The sequence below is a fragment of the Cystoisospora suis genome (genome assembly GCF_002600585.1).
Source record: "Cystoisospora suis strain Wien I chromosome Unknown contig_444, whole genome shotgun sequence".
NCBI lineage: Eukaryota > Apicomplexa > Conoidasida > Eucoccidiorida > Sarcocystidae > Cystoisospora > Cystoisospora suis.
This window is the reverse complement of record NW_027153245.1, coordinates 46,303-60,148: the sequence shown is the minus strand read 5'-3', so window position 1 is coordinate 60,148 and position 13,846 is coordinate 46,303. Positions and strand designations below refer to the sequence as shown.

Below are 13,846 nucleotides of genomic sequence, written 5' to 3'. Positions count from 1 at the left end.
TGCCCCCCCCTTACACCCTAAGCCCGTTCCAGTGGAGAAGACGCCTCTTCTCTTTATTCCCTAAGATGCCTCTCGTCTGTGTTTGTTTGCTTCCTGTTGCAGTGGGCCTTCTGGACGCCGCAGGTTACGTTTTTGTGGATTCTCTTGATGAAGCAGATCTCTGTTTAATCAATTCTTGCACGGTAAAGAGCCCATCCGAATTCGCCTTATATTCGGTGATTCAGCAAGCCCTTCAAATTGAAGTCCCTACAGCATCTGCTGTCAGAGCAGGACATCGAGGTTGCTCTGAAGTATCCCCTGTCACTCCAGCCTATGAGAGTCCGCATGGTGGCTCAAAGAAATCTTCTTCGTCCTCTTCACAGGAGGCTTCCCCTTCCGGGCCTTTGTCTCCTAAACCCGTGCTCCCGTCATCCCCACATCACCCTTCTCCTAATACTACGCTGGATAGTCCTACGTCCACTCCTGTCCAATCGCCCACCCCTCTTTCAGAGAAGACAACGGAAGCATCAGAATGTGGAGGAGGAGAAAGAGATCAAAGAAATCCTCTTGATACTATGGCGTCTCTAGAAGAAGATAGTTCGGTTCCTATTTTACCTCATCCTTCACGTGAGGAGTGTACGCAGGTGGAAAGTGATGTTCCTGAGGGAGTTGCAGCGGAAGTGAGGAACAAGCAACAGAAGAAAACAACGGAAGGAGAGAGAAGACACGATGAAGATAAGGGAGAAAGTTCACATCTTGTTAGTGAAAAAGAAGAATGTGAATGTAATGGTCAAGTGTCGACTGCCTCATGCGGGGGGTCGTGCTGTTGTTCCTCTTCTTCGGGATGTAAACCTCCTTCTCCTAAACCAGGCAGTAAGGATTCCGAGGAGGGCGGTGAAGAAGACGAGGAAACAGCAGGAGGGGAGAATAAGAAGTCAAGCGAAGAACAAGGATGTGGAGAAGCGGATGAGAAGGGCAGTAGCTGTTGTTGCGATAGTTCTCCATGCTCCACTGGGGTAGCTAATTCACCATCGACGTGCGGAGGCCACATCAAAAAGAAATATGGAAAAGACAAGAAAGGAGTGAAAGAGGATGAGAGGATGAAAGAAGCGAAGAAAGTCTCAATAGTCTTGAAACAGAGAAGAACAAAGCCTATCCCTTGTGTCGTCGCTGGTTGCGTGCCTCATGCGGCGGGGGAAAGCAATACGTCAGAAAAGAGGTCAAAGAAAAACGTCGTGTCTGGAGATAAGAAGATCGTGGAAGAACTCGATGTTGACGCAGGCCATGATGGAGACGTCAACAGGGAGGGTGAGGAGAAGGGGAAGACGAAGAAGAAAGGTGCTAGCAGAGGCGGTTCGAAAGCAGTGAAGGGAGAAGTGGAGAAAAAAGGAGGAGAGACCTCGGAGCAAAGGGATCTATTAAACCGGTGTTCTATTGTTGGAGTGCATGCAATCGACCGCATTGTTGAAGTTGTTGAGGAGGCGCTCAAGGGGAATGTCGTACGCCTCACCGGAAAAAGGAAGTAAGGTCTAGACATATCCCTACATAAGCATACCTACATACGTACATATGGGCATTAGAAAGGATGGTGAGCGGGTGAAGTATCAGTCTTAGTATGGTGTATACGGTGATGAACGTATTAGGAAAAAAACTTCATGGAAAGAAGCGCAAGTCACGTGTGAATGAGGTTCCTGGATTGCCTTTCTCCCACTGTATACACGCATACTTCTTCTTCGCACAACACAAAGGCCAACTTGTTTGCTCCTTACTCCTCGGTTCACTCACTGTGGTTCTTTTCTTTTTCCAGTGTATATCTGTAACAACCTATTTCAGGCAACGCAGAGGTCCGCAGATGTTTCGCGGCGCTTGTACGTTCACTGATATAGCCCTCCCCCCCCCCTTTCCTAGCGTCCGCTTATATCTGTCTCTACACTATGCTTCTTTCTCGTAACACAACAAATACAAAAGAACGGCTGAACTGGACTTAGACTTCTGCGGGCCGCCTTCCTTTCCTGCGTGTCTTTTGCTTGTTAAACCGTCAGACTGCCGTCTCTTGACCTGCCGAAGATAAGGCGAAATGCTCTGATCGAGATTGTCCCTATCTCTACCGGATGTCTGGGAAGCTGTACGTATTGCAAGACGAAGCATGCGAGGTATGTTTAACCAGGGCTGCTCTTCCTTTCTATGTACGCAATAGGATCTGCAGAGAAGAGCGTTCTTTTCTCAAAGTCTGGGAACCAGACGCACGCACTCTATCCTTGAACTCTACTCCTACTCACGAGATTTCGCCCGCCCAACTCGGGAGTCTTCTTGGTAGGTGTCAGAGACGTCAGAATAAGGAAAGTTAGAGTAATGGATAAAATCCTTCTTTTGTCGATGAACGAGACACACACATACGTATCGGTAGCGGCTACGAATGGTGGTGAGGACAGGGGACGTTTGCTGGCTCATTGCCCCGCTACCTCGGACTCATCTTGACTGTACGTACACCCGATGACAGGAAGATAGGTAGAGGAAAGCCAGGGATTTTTCCAGTTTCGACTCGTTCCGGCTAGCGAAAGGGAGTGTGGTATTCTCCAAGTTTTTCCATTTCACGAATGCAGCCGTAATGTACATACAGCGAGCTATTCGAGTGTGTCTGTGTGTGTGTGTGAGCATATGTGTTTGCTCGTTCGTCTCTGCATACCTGCAGTGGCAAACGGCCTTTCGCAGCGTTCTGTTACGACGCGAAGCAGTTGATCTCTTGTCCCAGTATCATCCGCATGACTCGACTGCATGTGCCTTGTCACCTCTTAGGGGAGATCCGTCTCACGTCATCCTTACACGCTGACAATATTGCTGAAGACCTCCCCGAATGACGATACAGTATCTTTTTGTTTCGCACTGTCTCCACTCTACTAAGGTTCCAGTGTATTCGCGCGCAGTGAACAGTTCGTGTGTAGAGACACAGGAGATGCGTATATACATGCCATGTATGTGCAGTATTGCTAAGCATCTGTTTTTTTCTGAGGCGACACACACTGGAAAATCTGATGTGTTGTAGGGCGACGTTTCTCTCCCCTGTGCTTGTAGAGGGGAGCTTGGTAGTTACAGTGAGGACGCAATTGAGAAGAGGGTTCGGTCGGCTCTTGCGGAGGGTGTCAAACAAATTTGGCTTACATCCGAAGATTCTGGTAAGACTATCCGCACTTCCTGCATCTTGCCTTATTGTCTCATGCATACAAGAAAGATGATCTTTCAGTGACTCCTCAGGACGTAGTTTTCTGTATAGTTGTGAGCTTGAGTGTCCAAAGAGGTGAACAGTACCTTGCCTTCATGCTAGCATGAGGGCAGGCACACGCTCCTCTTTTCTTTAAACTTCTATTCAGAGCGCATTACACGCTTTGGGAGTCGTGTGTCTCGGTGCCTACAACGCAGACTGTCTCGGCTCAATCTCCAGGGTCTACGCATGTACAGGGGGGGCCATGTATGGTCCTCGATGTAGTGGACGGTGTGGTGTGAATTTGTTGAGGTCTGTGTGGATTCAAAAAAGGACCTTTGGAGACAATCCTTTTTGCTCTACGCTCAGTACACCTGCCTGGAAAAACTTTTGGTATCTCAGTGTTGTCAAACGCAGATATATGCGAGTTCCCATATCCGCGAAAGAGACCTTACTCATGTATAAGTAGATGTGGATGTATAGTTAACTAGTTATACACATTAGCCGACTGACACTTTCCCGAAGATCCGCCTGTCCTTGGCTGTTTCTAGTCTTACACTTGTTTCGGAGAAAACGCCGGTCTCTCTTCAAGGGTAGAGTATGTGCTGCATTAACCACGCAGTTGGTCGTTCTTGTCGCGCTCCTTTATGCTGGCTATATGAAGCAAGCGAGTCTACTGAGTTGTGTTTAATTGTATCGGTCCCTTTGTTCCTGTCTTCTCATGACGAGGCCTTTCTTTCTGCCAGCACCGAGCAGATGTTTTTCTCATATATGGGGCAAGCAGGTGTTTTACTCAATCTAATCCCCACAATAGAGAAAGACGTCTTCACGCACATCTACTACTATCACTTCGGATTTCTGCAGGATGGAGCAAGGCTCCGACTTTCTCCGTCCGTAGGCAATGTGTACTTATTTCTCTCCTCTCATGTCTTGAGCGAGGCACCCACACATATTGTCGAAATCTGTCGATGATATAGTGTGTGTATGGTGTTTTCTGTGCCTGTCTCCAACTACATATATGGCTTTCACGTATATTCAGCAATGTTTCTGTTTGCTTTGGTATGTTTCTATTTGAATACACGCATGTCGAAAGAAAGGATCCAAAAAGTAGTTGAAGGAGTAGAAGTAGTAGGAGGTAGAAACGGCTTAGGCAGTCTCTTGAAAACGCAGCGTGCGTTTTCTTCGTTGATCTGTCTTGCTTCTCAACAGGAGCGTACGGGTTAGACTGTGGGAGCAGTTTAACATCTCTGCTGACGAGATTAGCAAAAGTTGTGTTAGAGCCGCAAGGAGATCAAAGCCTCATGTTACGTGTCGGAATGTCAAACCCTCCTTTCTTACTCCAGCAGTTGAATAAAGCTGTTGAAGTCTTCAAACACCCGAACGTCTTTGAGTTTCTTCATCTTCCTCTGCAATCTGGAAGTAATGATGTCCTCACAGCCATGGTAGGACTGACGGTAGCTTGCATCTAGCAACCCTTTGCGTGTCCTCTTACTAGCTGTATGATAGTTCTGCTATTGGCTGTACAGCAGCTCTGCTATTAGAAAGTGACCTGTCAGATTTCCTGTCCTCTGTAAGGGGTACTGGTGGGATGGCGTTGACTCACTACTAGCGTAGAGAAAAGCGAAAGGAGATAGAGAGGAGTAACTTTTGCCTTCTCTTATTTCGTCAGTCTGCGGGAATGTCTAGTGGACGGGCAGGAGCGGAGAGAGATGGTAACCGGGACTCGGTCATTATGATTCATTGAGAAAAAGATACAGTGAAGGAGAGAGATCATCCATTCCATCACCTCTCTTACTACGCTTACATACATAAAGTCTCCTCTTCTGGCCTCTCAGAGCAATCCAAACCCGAATTCTGTACAAAAGAAACAATGGTTTCAGTGTGGGGATGTACTTCAGTCACGGTGTGTCCCTTCTCGGTCTTTCTTTTAGACTGTCTGTCATGCGGCTGCTTGCTCGGCCCCTCCTTTCAGCAGGGGCTGTCTCTCTTTCACGACCTTTTTGTCCACTTGTGTCTTTCTACCAACAACGTGATGCATGAATCGCCTCTCGTATGGATTCGTAGTCTCCTTACTGGAGTCTTTTCTCCGTATTCGGTCACTGAGAGGTGGAGTAGGATACCAGCTTTACATAGTGGCGCTCGTTGTCTTCGCGGGTCTCTCCATCAGGGAACAGCCGTAGGTAGTCGAAGGCGACACATACACAGCGTACTATTCTTCTTTCTCACATGGCTAGAACTTGGTACGAGAGAAGAAAGGAGAAATATAGTAGGGACTTCTCTTGCTTCTCATCTCGCCACGCCCTTTGCAGAGAAAGAATGACTCTCTTGTTGGCGGGGTTGCATGGTACCCGCTTTGTACAGGTTTTTCCTTGTAAGCTATAGAGATACATATCTCCGTGTATACATGAGGGAACGAGGAGAGACAAACACACGTACAAGTGTGTGTGTGCATTAGGTCTTGGGTTAGGTAGAATAACAGGTACCAATCTTTCAGCCAAAAGACGATGCCGGAGTTGCTTTGATCGTCTTCTTGTGTGCCTTATTCTTTGTGTATGACTTCTTTTCTCGTTTAGAACCGTGAGTACACGGCCCAGCAGTTTGAGTACGTAGTGGAGACTCTCCTCTCGCACTTCCCTCACATGACGATCGCTACGGATATCATTTGCGGCTTTCCTGGAGAGACGGAGGAAGATCACCAACAAACTCTCGACCTTCTTAAACGGTGGAAGTTCCCAGTAAGGAAAGGCGTTCTCAGGCATACACCCGAAACAAGGCGAGATAAGAATGAATGACGGTCTTTCTTTCTTTCTGTAGAGTCCACACCCTCATCCCTCCATCATAAAGATGAGGGGTTAGCGGCTTCAATCGGTAGTAGGCTAGAGTGATTTTGTACTTGTGTATGCTTTCGAAAGTGAACGTTCAGCTTTTTCTTCACGTGGACACTCCGTCTATCTCATACATACGCAGCTATGTTCTCACGCAAGTACACGTCTTCTCGGATGAACGAAACAACTAGGTAGTATCTATGTATCTGCGTATATGTCTACATGCATCCGTATACACGCAGGCTCTTTGATTGCATTTCTGCTGATTGTGAAACTTCTGGCTTGAACACGTATAGCGAGAGCAAGAAAAGACCTAGAATCTCCACACTCTGTGGCGTTGCCGTAGAATGTAGATGAAGGCGAAACAGCTCCCCGGGCTATTAAATGAGGGTCGTCGTCGCCATTCTGGGTTGCGCGTCTATATATGCATCGTCATAGAATACTGTTATGTACCCACGTGTATGCTGTCCGTATATGGTTGCGCAGTCGTCCGAACTGTAATGGATGTCTCGCGTCACTGTAAACGTAGGCATGGGGGTCATCCATCCATTGGACACTCACTGTCTCCACATATCTCAGCGCACATTCTTAGAGCGACTCTCGTCCTTTTCCTTGGTGAACCGCGGAGGCATGAAAGGGATCTTATACACCCGGAGATGTCTCTTGCGCAGTCTTTTGCCAGAAAAAGATCCAGACTTGTCCCGTGCCGGGGCAGTGACGGGACGCCCGTTGCCGTCAGGTACATCACGGCTGTGCAGTAGCTACGCTTGTGTGATGCATATCGGACTTTGTTGCTTGCGTGTGAACGCTTTTCTTTCCTATGGACAGAGGTACTACGTTTTTAAGTGTCGGCTTAGTCGGTGGAAAAGCTCAAGAATAGTCCTTCACTGCGTAGCGGCCTGCGTGCTTTCTTCTCAGGTAGTCAATATCTCCCAGTTTTATCCGCGTCCTGGCACTCCGGCAGCATCGATGAAGCAACTTCCATCCCAAATCGTGAAGCGAAGAAGTCGAGAGGTCACGGCGCTCTTTGAAAGCTACACATGTCATGATTGGATGCTGCATACAACTCAAATGGTGAGATGACAGCGGCCTCATCACTGAAGGAGGGCACAGTCACTTTCCTTGTCATCGAGAGATATACTCATACTTACATCTACGCGTGTATTTCTGTTTATATACTCCGTCCGAGACTTCCGCAGGCTGTTCACTATTACGGGACAAGAAAGAGGGTACGCAGCTTCTACGTACTCACAGTAGTTTAGTGTCAGTCAACGAGCAGGCGTGTGCAGACATATGTATATATATATATATATGCCTAGTATCACAAATCCGCTTCGACTGCTTGAGTTTTGCAGACCTGATGCCTTTCGTTTGTTCGACACTCGCGCACGGTAGGGAGGAAGCATGCATTCTTGTGGCGTAATTCGAGGTTGTATATATCTGTTTGGTATCTTCTAGGAAGCTCGCGTGAGGGGGCTAGGATGGGGCTGCCATGTGCGAGCGGAAGTGGTTACTTTCCTTTTTGTTCAGGTATGGTTCACAGCTACTTCAGACCGGAGTAATCATACGGTTGGACAGACAAGGCAATACGTCAAGGTTCTCACTGCGAGGTAAGTAACGTCGCTCCATGTGCAGTCCGTCAACTGTTTTTTCTGTCAGGAGGTCGATTGCTGCCGGACAGCACGACGTGCTGCCACAGTTGGAGCATGTACTACGACAAAGTTCGTTCATCGTGGACACGTAACGACAGGTTTAACACTATCAGTTAGATAGTTCGACTGAACACGCTAACCTTGTGTTTTCTCGTGCCTCGGGTCAGAGGTTCCAGGAGAGTAGTGCGCAACGCATACGCGTTCACTGGTAGAAGATATAAAGCCGCTTGGCGATATATGACCATTGCTTTCATTAGGGAAGTGGTGGAACTCCTGGCTTTTGCCGATCTGTACGGACGAGAAGTCCTAACTTGTAGTTTGCTTGTAAAAAGGAAGAGATGTTTTCGCATACGTGTATGAAGGTCCATGACGGTCCGCATGGGTGTTTTTCTGTCTCCGACGCCCCTCAAATATAGGGGTTTAAGAGACATGGGCAGATTTTTCCCATCCCATATGACTCGAGCGGAAAGGTTAATTTCTCGTATGGGGTGTTTCCTTCCTACCGTCGGTACCGTACGTGTGAGTGGAGTTACTGTTTCCGGAGTAATCCTAATCAAACGATATTAGAGACAAGTGTTTTTCCCGTTGTCAAGGAAGAGACTGAATCGGTTTTCGCCTGATCTAGTGGCGGCTAGGGAGATTCGTACGGAGAGATTTATACAGTGCACGCACAGCTGGACCGAGGGTTCTATCGTGGTCACGCCTACTCGGTGTGCCACTCGAAGCGTTAAGACTAGAATCTGTTCTCTCCGCCCGTAGAAGCTGACTATTTGGTCGCACGCGCTCGAGTTCCGGTGTCTGAGACAGTATAACAACCAGGTACAGCTAGGGTTTTATGGTCGTTGAGTGTCCACAGGTGATGGGCGTTTTGTAGTTGCCTCGCGGGGGGGCAACACCTTCCAAAGTTCGGTTTGAAGCCGTCACGTTCGTAGTATCGTCACTGTTAAGGAAAGTATGCAAAACGAACTGGTATTTCTTTTGCTGTACGCAGGGACGATGCATTACTCGGTCGGTGTTGTCTTATGTACATCACAGCCACTGAAAAGTGGCATGTTGTGGCCGTAAGAGCGGAACCTGTTCAACCGGCAGCTGCGCTCAGACCGGCTTTACGGGGAACTCTCGAAGAGTGATTTTACACGAGAGTATAAGTGAGAATGTGTACGTGCGGGGTCTCTTTTTTCTGTCGCGTGCCCTGGGGCATTCAGTGACGCTTAGAAACTATATGGCCTTGTCAAGTGTGGAACGCTGATGGGCTGGTGGTTAGAAGTGACCGAACACCCTCTCCGTCGGGGGTTGGAAGGCCACCAAGAGCCACGCCTTCCCTCGCGCGTGTGGAAATGATGCAACTATGAACTCACTCTTTTTCAAGAGAGGATACAGCTCCCTCACCCACTCGTCGCCTTCCGTAACGGCATGGAACCGGCAAACTCGTCATAAGTCGCGTGTTAGAACCTTGACGCAGCTGTAGCGCGGCCCACTGAGCCTTTTGTCTATGTCAGTAGTGGCTGCATGGTTTGATTGTGCATCTGGGTAATTGCCCCAATCAGTTACACTCTGCATGCTTGTGTACAGGCTGTTACTCGGGCCAGTACTGATCTGATGGGACAGAATTGTTCATTCTTCTGTTTTTGCACCCGCTCTTTCACAATACAGGTTATCTGGAAAGTCGCAAACTAGGAGCGCAGTGACCCGCATTTCACACGCGCTCCTCAGGGTCAGATCAGGAGCACACGGGAGGGCCACCCCGGGAGCACACTCGTACCAGAGAAGTACTGACGCAATCACAGCCACCAAGCTCTTCGCTACTCGTGGCGCCACCAGTATACTAAAACTGTCAGCAACCTGATCTCTCTCGGAGTTTTGGATGTTCCCTCCTGGCGGACGCTTGGGCTAGAGTGCGTGGATCCCTTTTTGTGGCACGGGCACGCGGGCCCCGTTTCCTCCAAAATACTACTGTACAGGGAGAGAAAAGTTTCCCCTGTCGGGGCGGATGGCGCCAAACGTACGGAGCAGGCCAATCAACGGTACTAACACCGGCTTTTGTCCAGAACGAGCCTAAAGCCAGGTGGCTAGTCTACGAATGAGAGTAGGAGAGGGACGACGAAAGAAAAGACAGCCGACCGAAGCACCTGTCTGTCAAGTTTTTTGCAGACAAAAAAAGACGCTGTCAGTCACCTTCTCCGCTCGCGTCGTACTTCACAGAGCGGGTCGTGATCGACTCTGCGTGTTGACCCTGCATACTTCGTCTTCGTAAGTGTGGAGAGACAACGGAAAGCGCACCGCTGTGTCACTATGGTTTGTTCGAGCCCCTGAGCGGGGGGCCCTGCAAAAAGATAGTTCGTGCCCCCGAAGTCGCCTTGGCTGTACGGACCGAGTAAAGAGAATTTGGGTCTGGTACTGGCGCATGGGGGTCCGGGTGCCTACCCTGCCGCAACAGCTCACTAACGTGTCCGAGAAACTTCGACGCATCCCGTACGCATGCTTGTTGCTGGCTCCTAACAATATCGGCCGGAGCAACCCTGCGCTGTTTTGAGCACGTTATCTCTGGCATGTGAAAGTCTGGGTGAGCGCAAGCTTTTGGGCTGGAGTTCTCGAGTTCCATCCGTGTCCCCGTGGAGATCGAAGAGCGCAAAAGACTCAAGCCGGTGGTGGGAAAACCATTTGCATAATGCTGCCGGAGTATCCGACCTTCGTGCCATTCTAGCAAACGAGCTAGGCAGCCGTTGCCCGCAAGCGTACAGGTAGACTGCAAGACCAGTGAGCGCGCAAAACAGCTGCAGTTAGCGGTGCCCGTAGGGTTCGGCGGATGCATACTTTAGGGAAGCAATCACTCTGACTAGATTGGGCTTGAAATTGATAATGCAGACGCGAGCCTAAAGGGCGGACGGGCTGGGGCTGCTTCTGTACCCCTGCCGAAGAGGTGGATGTCGGCCGCAGCGCAGGGGCCACCAGAAAGGGCTGCGTACGGGCGGCCGCCTGTAGCCCTAAAACAACCACGGACAGTTTGAGTGCCATCCGTGGTGCACTGCGGTGAACTGAACAGACTGCCAAGTGCCAACATTCTCATCGGTAGTGAAAGCGAGGTCCTGTGGCTATGACATTCATCGTGTTCCGATCGTTTTCGGTAGCAGGGGGGGGCCTCGTTCTTCCTAGTCATTGCTCGGACCTTCGCGCGAGCAGTCCCTCGATAGTACCAACTAGTGACTTCTAGACCGCTTGCGGTCGTGGTCATGTCAAGGCAGCCATGACACCTCGTGCAAAAACTAACATTGGATTTTCTTTTCATCGCTTCCGGCATTTGCAATTGCGAACGGTGCTGCCCCCGCTCCCCGGGCAAAAGGGCTTGGCCAAGGCGTGCCCCTCATTCACTGGAAAGGACACGTGCTGTTTCCTTTCTCTCGGCGGGATCTGAGCCGACCTGGATACTTTCAATGGTTACGAAGAGGCACTTTAAGGTGCACGTGCCGTTCGCGGACGCTCCTTTTTCTCAGCGCCTGTAAGTGCTCCTGCGCCGTCGAGAACCATGTCCCGACGGCTGCTCCACATCCGGCGTGTGGCGGCGCACACGTCCATTCGCAGTTTTTCCCTCCTAATTATCCTCCTCATCTTTCACGGTGACGTTTTCGCGCCGTCACAGAATGCAGCGGTTGACAGCGAGCCGTCTGATGTATATACTGTGAAGCTACTATGGTCGGAACTAGGTAAAGGGCTACGCGAGTTTGCCCGTGAAGCGAGACTTGGGGGCGGTGGTGTCCAACTGCTGGCTCAAGCAAAAACGAAAGCTGCTGTCCAGTCGTTCATACAGACCTACCAGGGCAGTGCAGAAGAGAAATTGCAGTCTCCTGAGACTTCTGTTTCAGAATTGATGGAGTATCTGCAAACCCTTAAGAGCTCGAAGCAGGATTCAGTTTCCAGAGAGCTGGTAAACAAAGTCCGTACCGGAGTCTACGAGGTCGCGAGGTTCGCGCTCATGACACTAGCTCGGGCGCTTCGTACGAAGAGTGTGGATATGCTTGGCAATGCCGTGTTTGCTGATTTTCTGGCGGCCAAATCTGTTATTGACTTATTCTTATCACTTTTAGGGGAAGTTGTGGCTGAAACGGAGTGGGAAAGCAGGGCTCTCCTGGAATACCTGGGCCGGTCTGGATCCGCACTCCGTGAAGTCGAGAGATCTCTAGAAAAGGACCTCTGAGTGTGCACCCCAACCGCGGAGTAGAGTGGCGCACCTGGGAAGACAACCAAACGTACGGGCGTCCTTTGGATCCACAATAGAGAGCCGAGCTGGTGCGGTGAACCCGAAGAACCAGTTATGTGACTCCTGAAATTGCATGCAGGTATCATGAGATCGCCCGTGGTATGCCGAAAAAAATGGGTGAATGCCCTACCGTCCATTTGTATGTTGTCCAGCTCACAACGCGAGCGGGGCCGTATGCCGTATTTTCCCATGAACTTGTTTCTCCCGGGAGCCTAGGTGGCTGCGGGCTCCCGTTACTCGCTTTTTGATAAGGGCCAGCTTAGGTTATAAAGTAGCAGAGGAGCTTTTCCCCATGTGTGTGACTGTGAGCAGGTTACCCACCGAATTCTTGTCAGGGAACCGAGGATAGCCGCTCTACATCTGTGGGGTGGTGTTCTTCTTCGGTGCGTTGTACGTAGGTGTCCCTGATGTGTAGCGTCTTTATTTGCGCTCCTGGCCTTTGCGCAAAGACTAGTGCGTTCCAAAAGAAGAGAAACTGATTTTCTCAGATTCTATGTACAGTTTTACTATACCGCTGTGGGAGGATGGGGCTATGCCGCTACGGTGAAGTCGTCGACTGCCCGTTCGATGGGCTTCCCGAAAGGGTTGCTTACGGTCAAAGCGTCCGATACATTGTGTTTCATGCGCGTATGCAAATGCACCTACAGGGAGACCACTATATTTGTGCGGTCAGAGAGGGTCGTTTGAGGGGCCAATATCATGAGCAAGCCAAAGAAGTCAACCAAATCTCACTTGAGCTTGTGTCGTGGACGCCGCGCCCCCGAGCAGCAGGATTGAAAGTTCTTGTTCCCATGTGGGAGGATGCGCCCCCGCCAACCACTGAAGCTTCCAGATCACACTACAGCGGCGGCCTTATTCTCCCCATAGTGGTAGAAATCCATGCCGCGTTCCTTCCCAGACGTTGCGCAGCAGTCGAACATGGTTGTGACCTAGGTTGCACGTTTGTTCCTCCCGCCCAGCCAGTGGGATATGTCCCGGGGAATCAGACTTGTGTCCGGGTGGTCAGCAAAACCACAGTAAATCCTGATATGACAAACTATGTCCTGAATGCGTAGAATCATACAGGTTTCTACCGAGAAATAGATCTAGTCCAGTCATTATTAAGGCTCCAGTTGAATAGGGACAGATAATAGCCGTAAAGACAGTGGCTCAGCTAGACAAGATATTGCTCTGTTAGCCTTTCATGGACAGGTGTTATCGCGAGGACAACCGAGTTCTGGGGGAGCCACAGTCATCCCATTTTCTCAAGTACGCGCTCACTAGTAGCACGCGGAATAGTCCGACTAACCAGACGATCCCTTGTACAAGTTGCTGGGATTACATTACGGACCGGGGTTATACCTCACGTAACACAGGGAGCAGAGTGGTCAATGAGTATAACAATCGAGCTGGCACTAGCTCCACCCACTCCCTCTAAGCAGAGGCCGGGGGGTCGATCCCGTACGACAGCGCCGCCCACAAGCCTGTGAAGAGCCATGGCACGCACAGTATTATCCCTACTACAATTTAAGCAATAAGGCTAGTATCCGAATGGAATATCTCCCTTGTAGCACATATGAGCATAGATGCTCCAGGTACCAATGGAACCAATTTCTCCCTACCAACCCTGAATACGCTGAAGTCGCAGGATACTGAGGTACCAGCACGGTACCTCAGTATCCTGCAGAATGTTCAATACACAACCTTAATGCAGTGGGGGACACAGTCAATCCTTGTACGGTCCGCACCTGCTTTTGGCTCCTCAGTTAGATCCGAATTGTAGTTTGTCGGGACTAAATGCAGGGTAGTAAATTCTGTTCCGGTGACCATGCCAGCACAGAGGCATATACACACTCGTTTCGCATTAATACTCTGGACCAGGATAGATCGGTGAAGAACGGGGCTGGTACGATCCATGCGAAACGATGTCAATGGTTTCTGTAACTGAAAGGAACTC

At 49.9% G+C, this 13,846-nt stretch overlaps 2 protein-coding genes across 2 annotated transcripts in view; both read left to right on the top strand.

Annotated features, from left to right (window-relative positions):
- CSUI_001139 (radical sam domain-containing) overlaps window positions 1–8,799 on the top strand; it is a 14,280-nt gene extending 5,481 nt beyond the window's left edge. Inside the window, exons 2-9 of the mRNA XM_068061345.1 lie at window positions 103–1,501; window positions 2,022–2,132; window positions 3,052–3,152; window positions 4,388–4,620; window positions 5,752–5,913; window positions 6,922–7,077; window positions 7,534–7,613; window positions 8,647–8,799. Of these exons, the coding sequence (XP_067926678.1) occupies window positions 103–1,501; window positions 2,022–2,132; window positions 3,052–3,152; window positions 4,388–4,620; window positions 5,752–5,913; window positions 6,922–7,077; window positions 7,534–7,613; window positions 8,647–8,785 (2,381 nt within the window). The 3' untranslated portion in view covers window positions 8,786–8,799. The remainder of the gene's footprint in view (window positions 1–102; window positions 1,502–2,021; window positions 2,133–3,051; window positions 3,153–4,387; window positions 4,621–5,751; window positions 5,914–6,921; window positions 7,078–7,533; window positions 7,614–8,646) is intronic.
- Window positions 8,800–10,574: 1,775 nt separating this feature from the next.
- CSUI_001138 (uncharacterized protein) lies at window positions 10,575–12,591 on the top strand (the record flags this gene model as incomplete). The annotated part of the gene is made up of 2 exons (XM_068061344.1): window positions 10,575–11,151; window positions 12,223–12,591. A coding segment is annotated over exon 2 (156 nt), but the record flags the coding sequence as incomplete, so codon positions are not given.
- Between the last annotated feature and the right edge of the window lie 1,255 nt (window positions 12,592–13,846).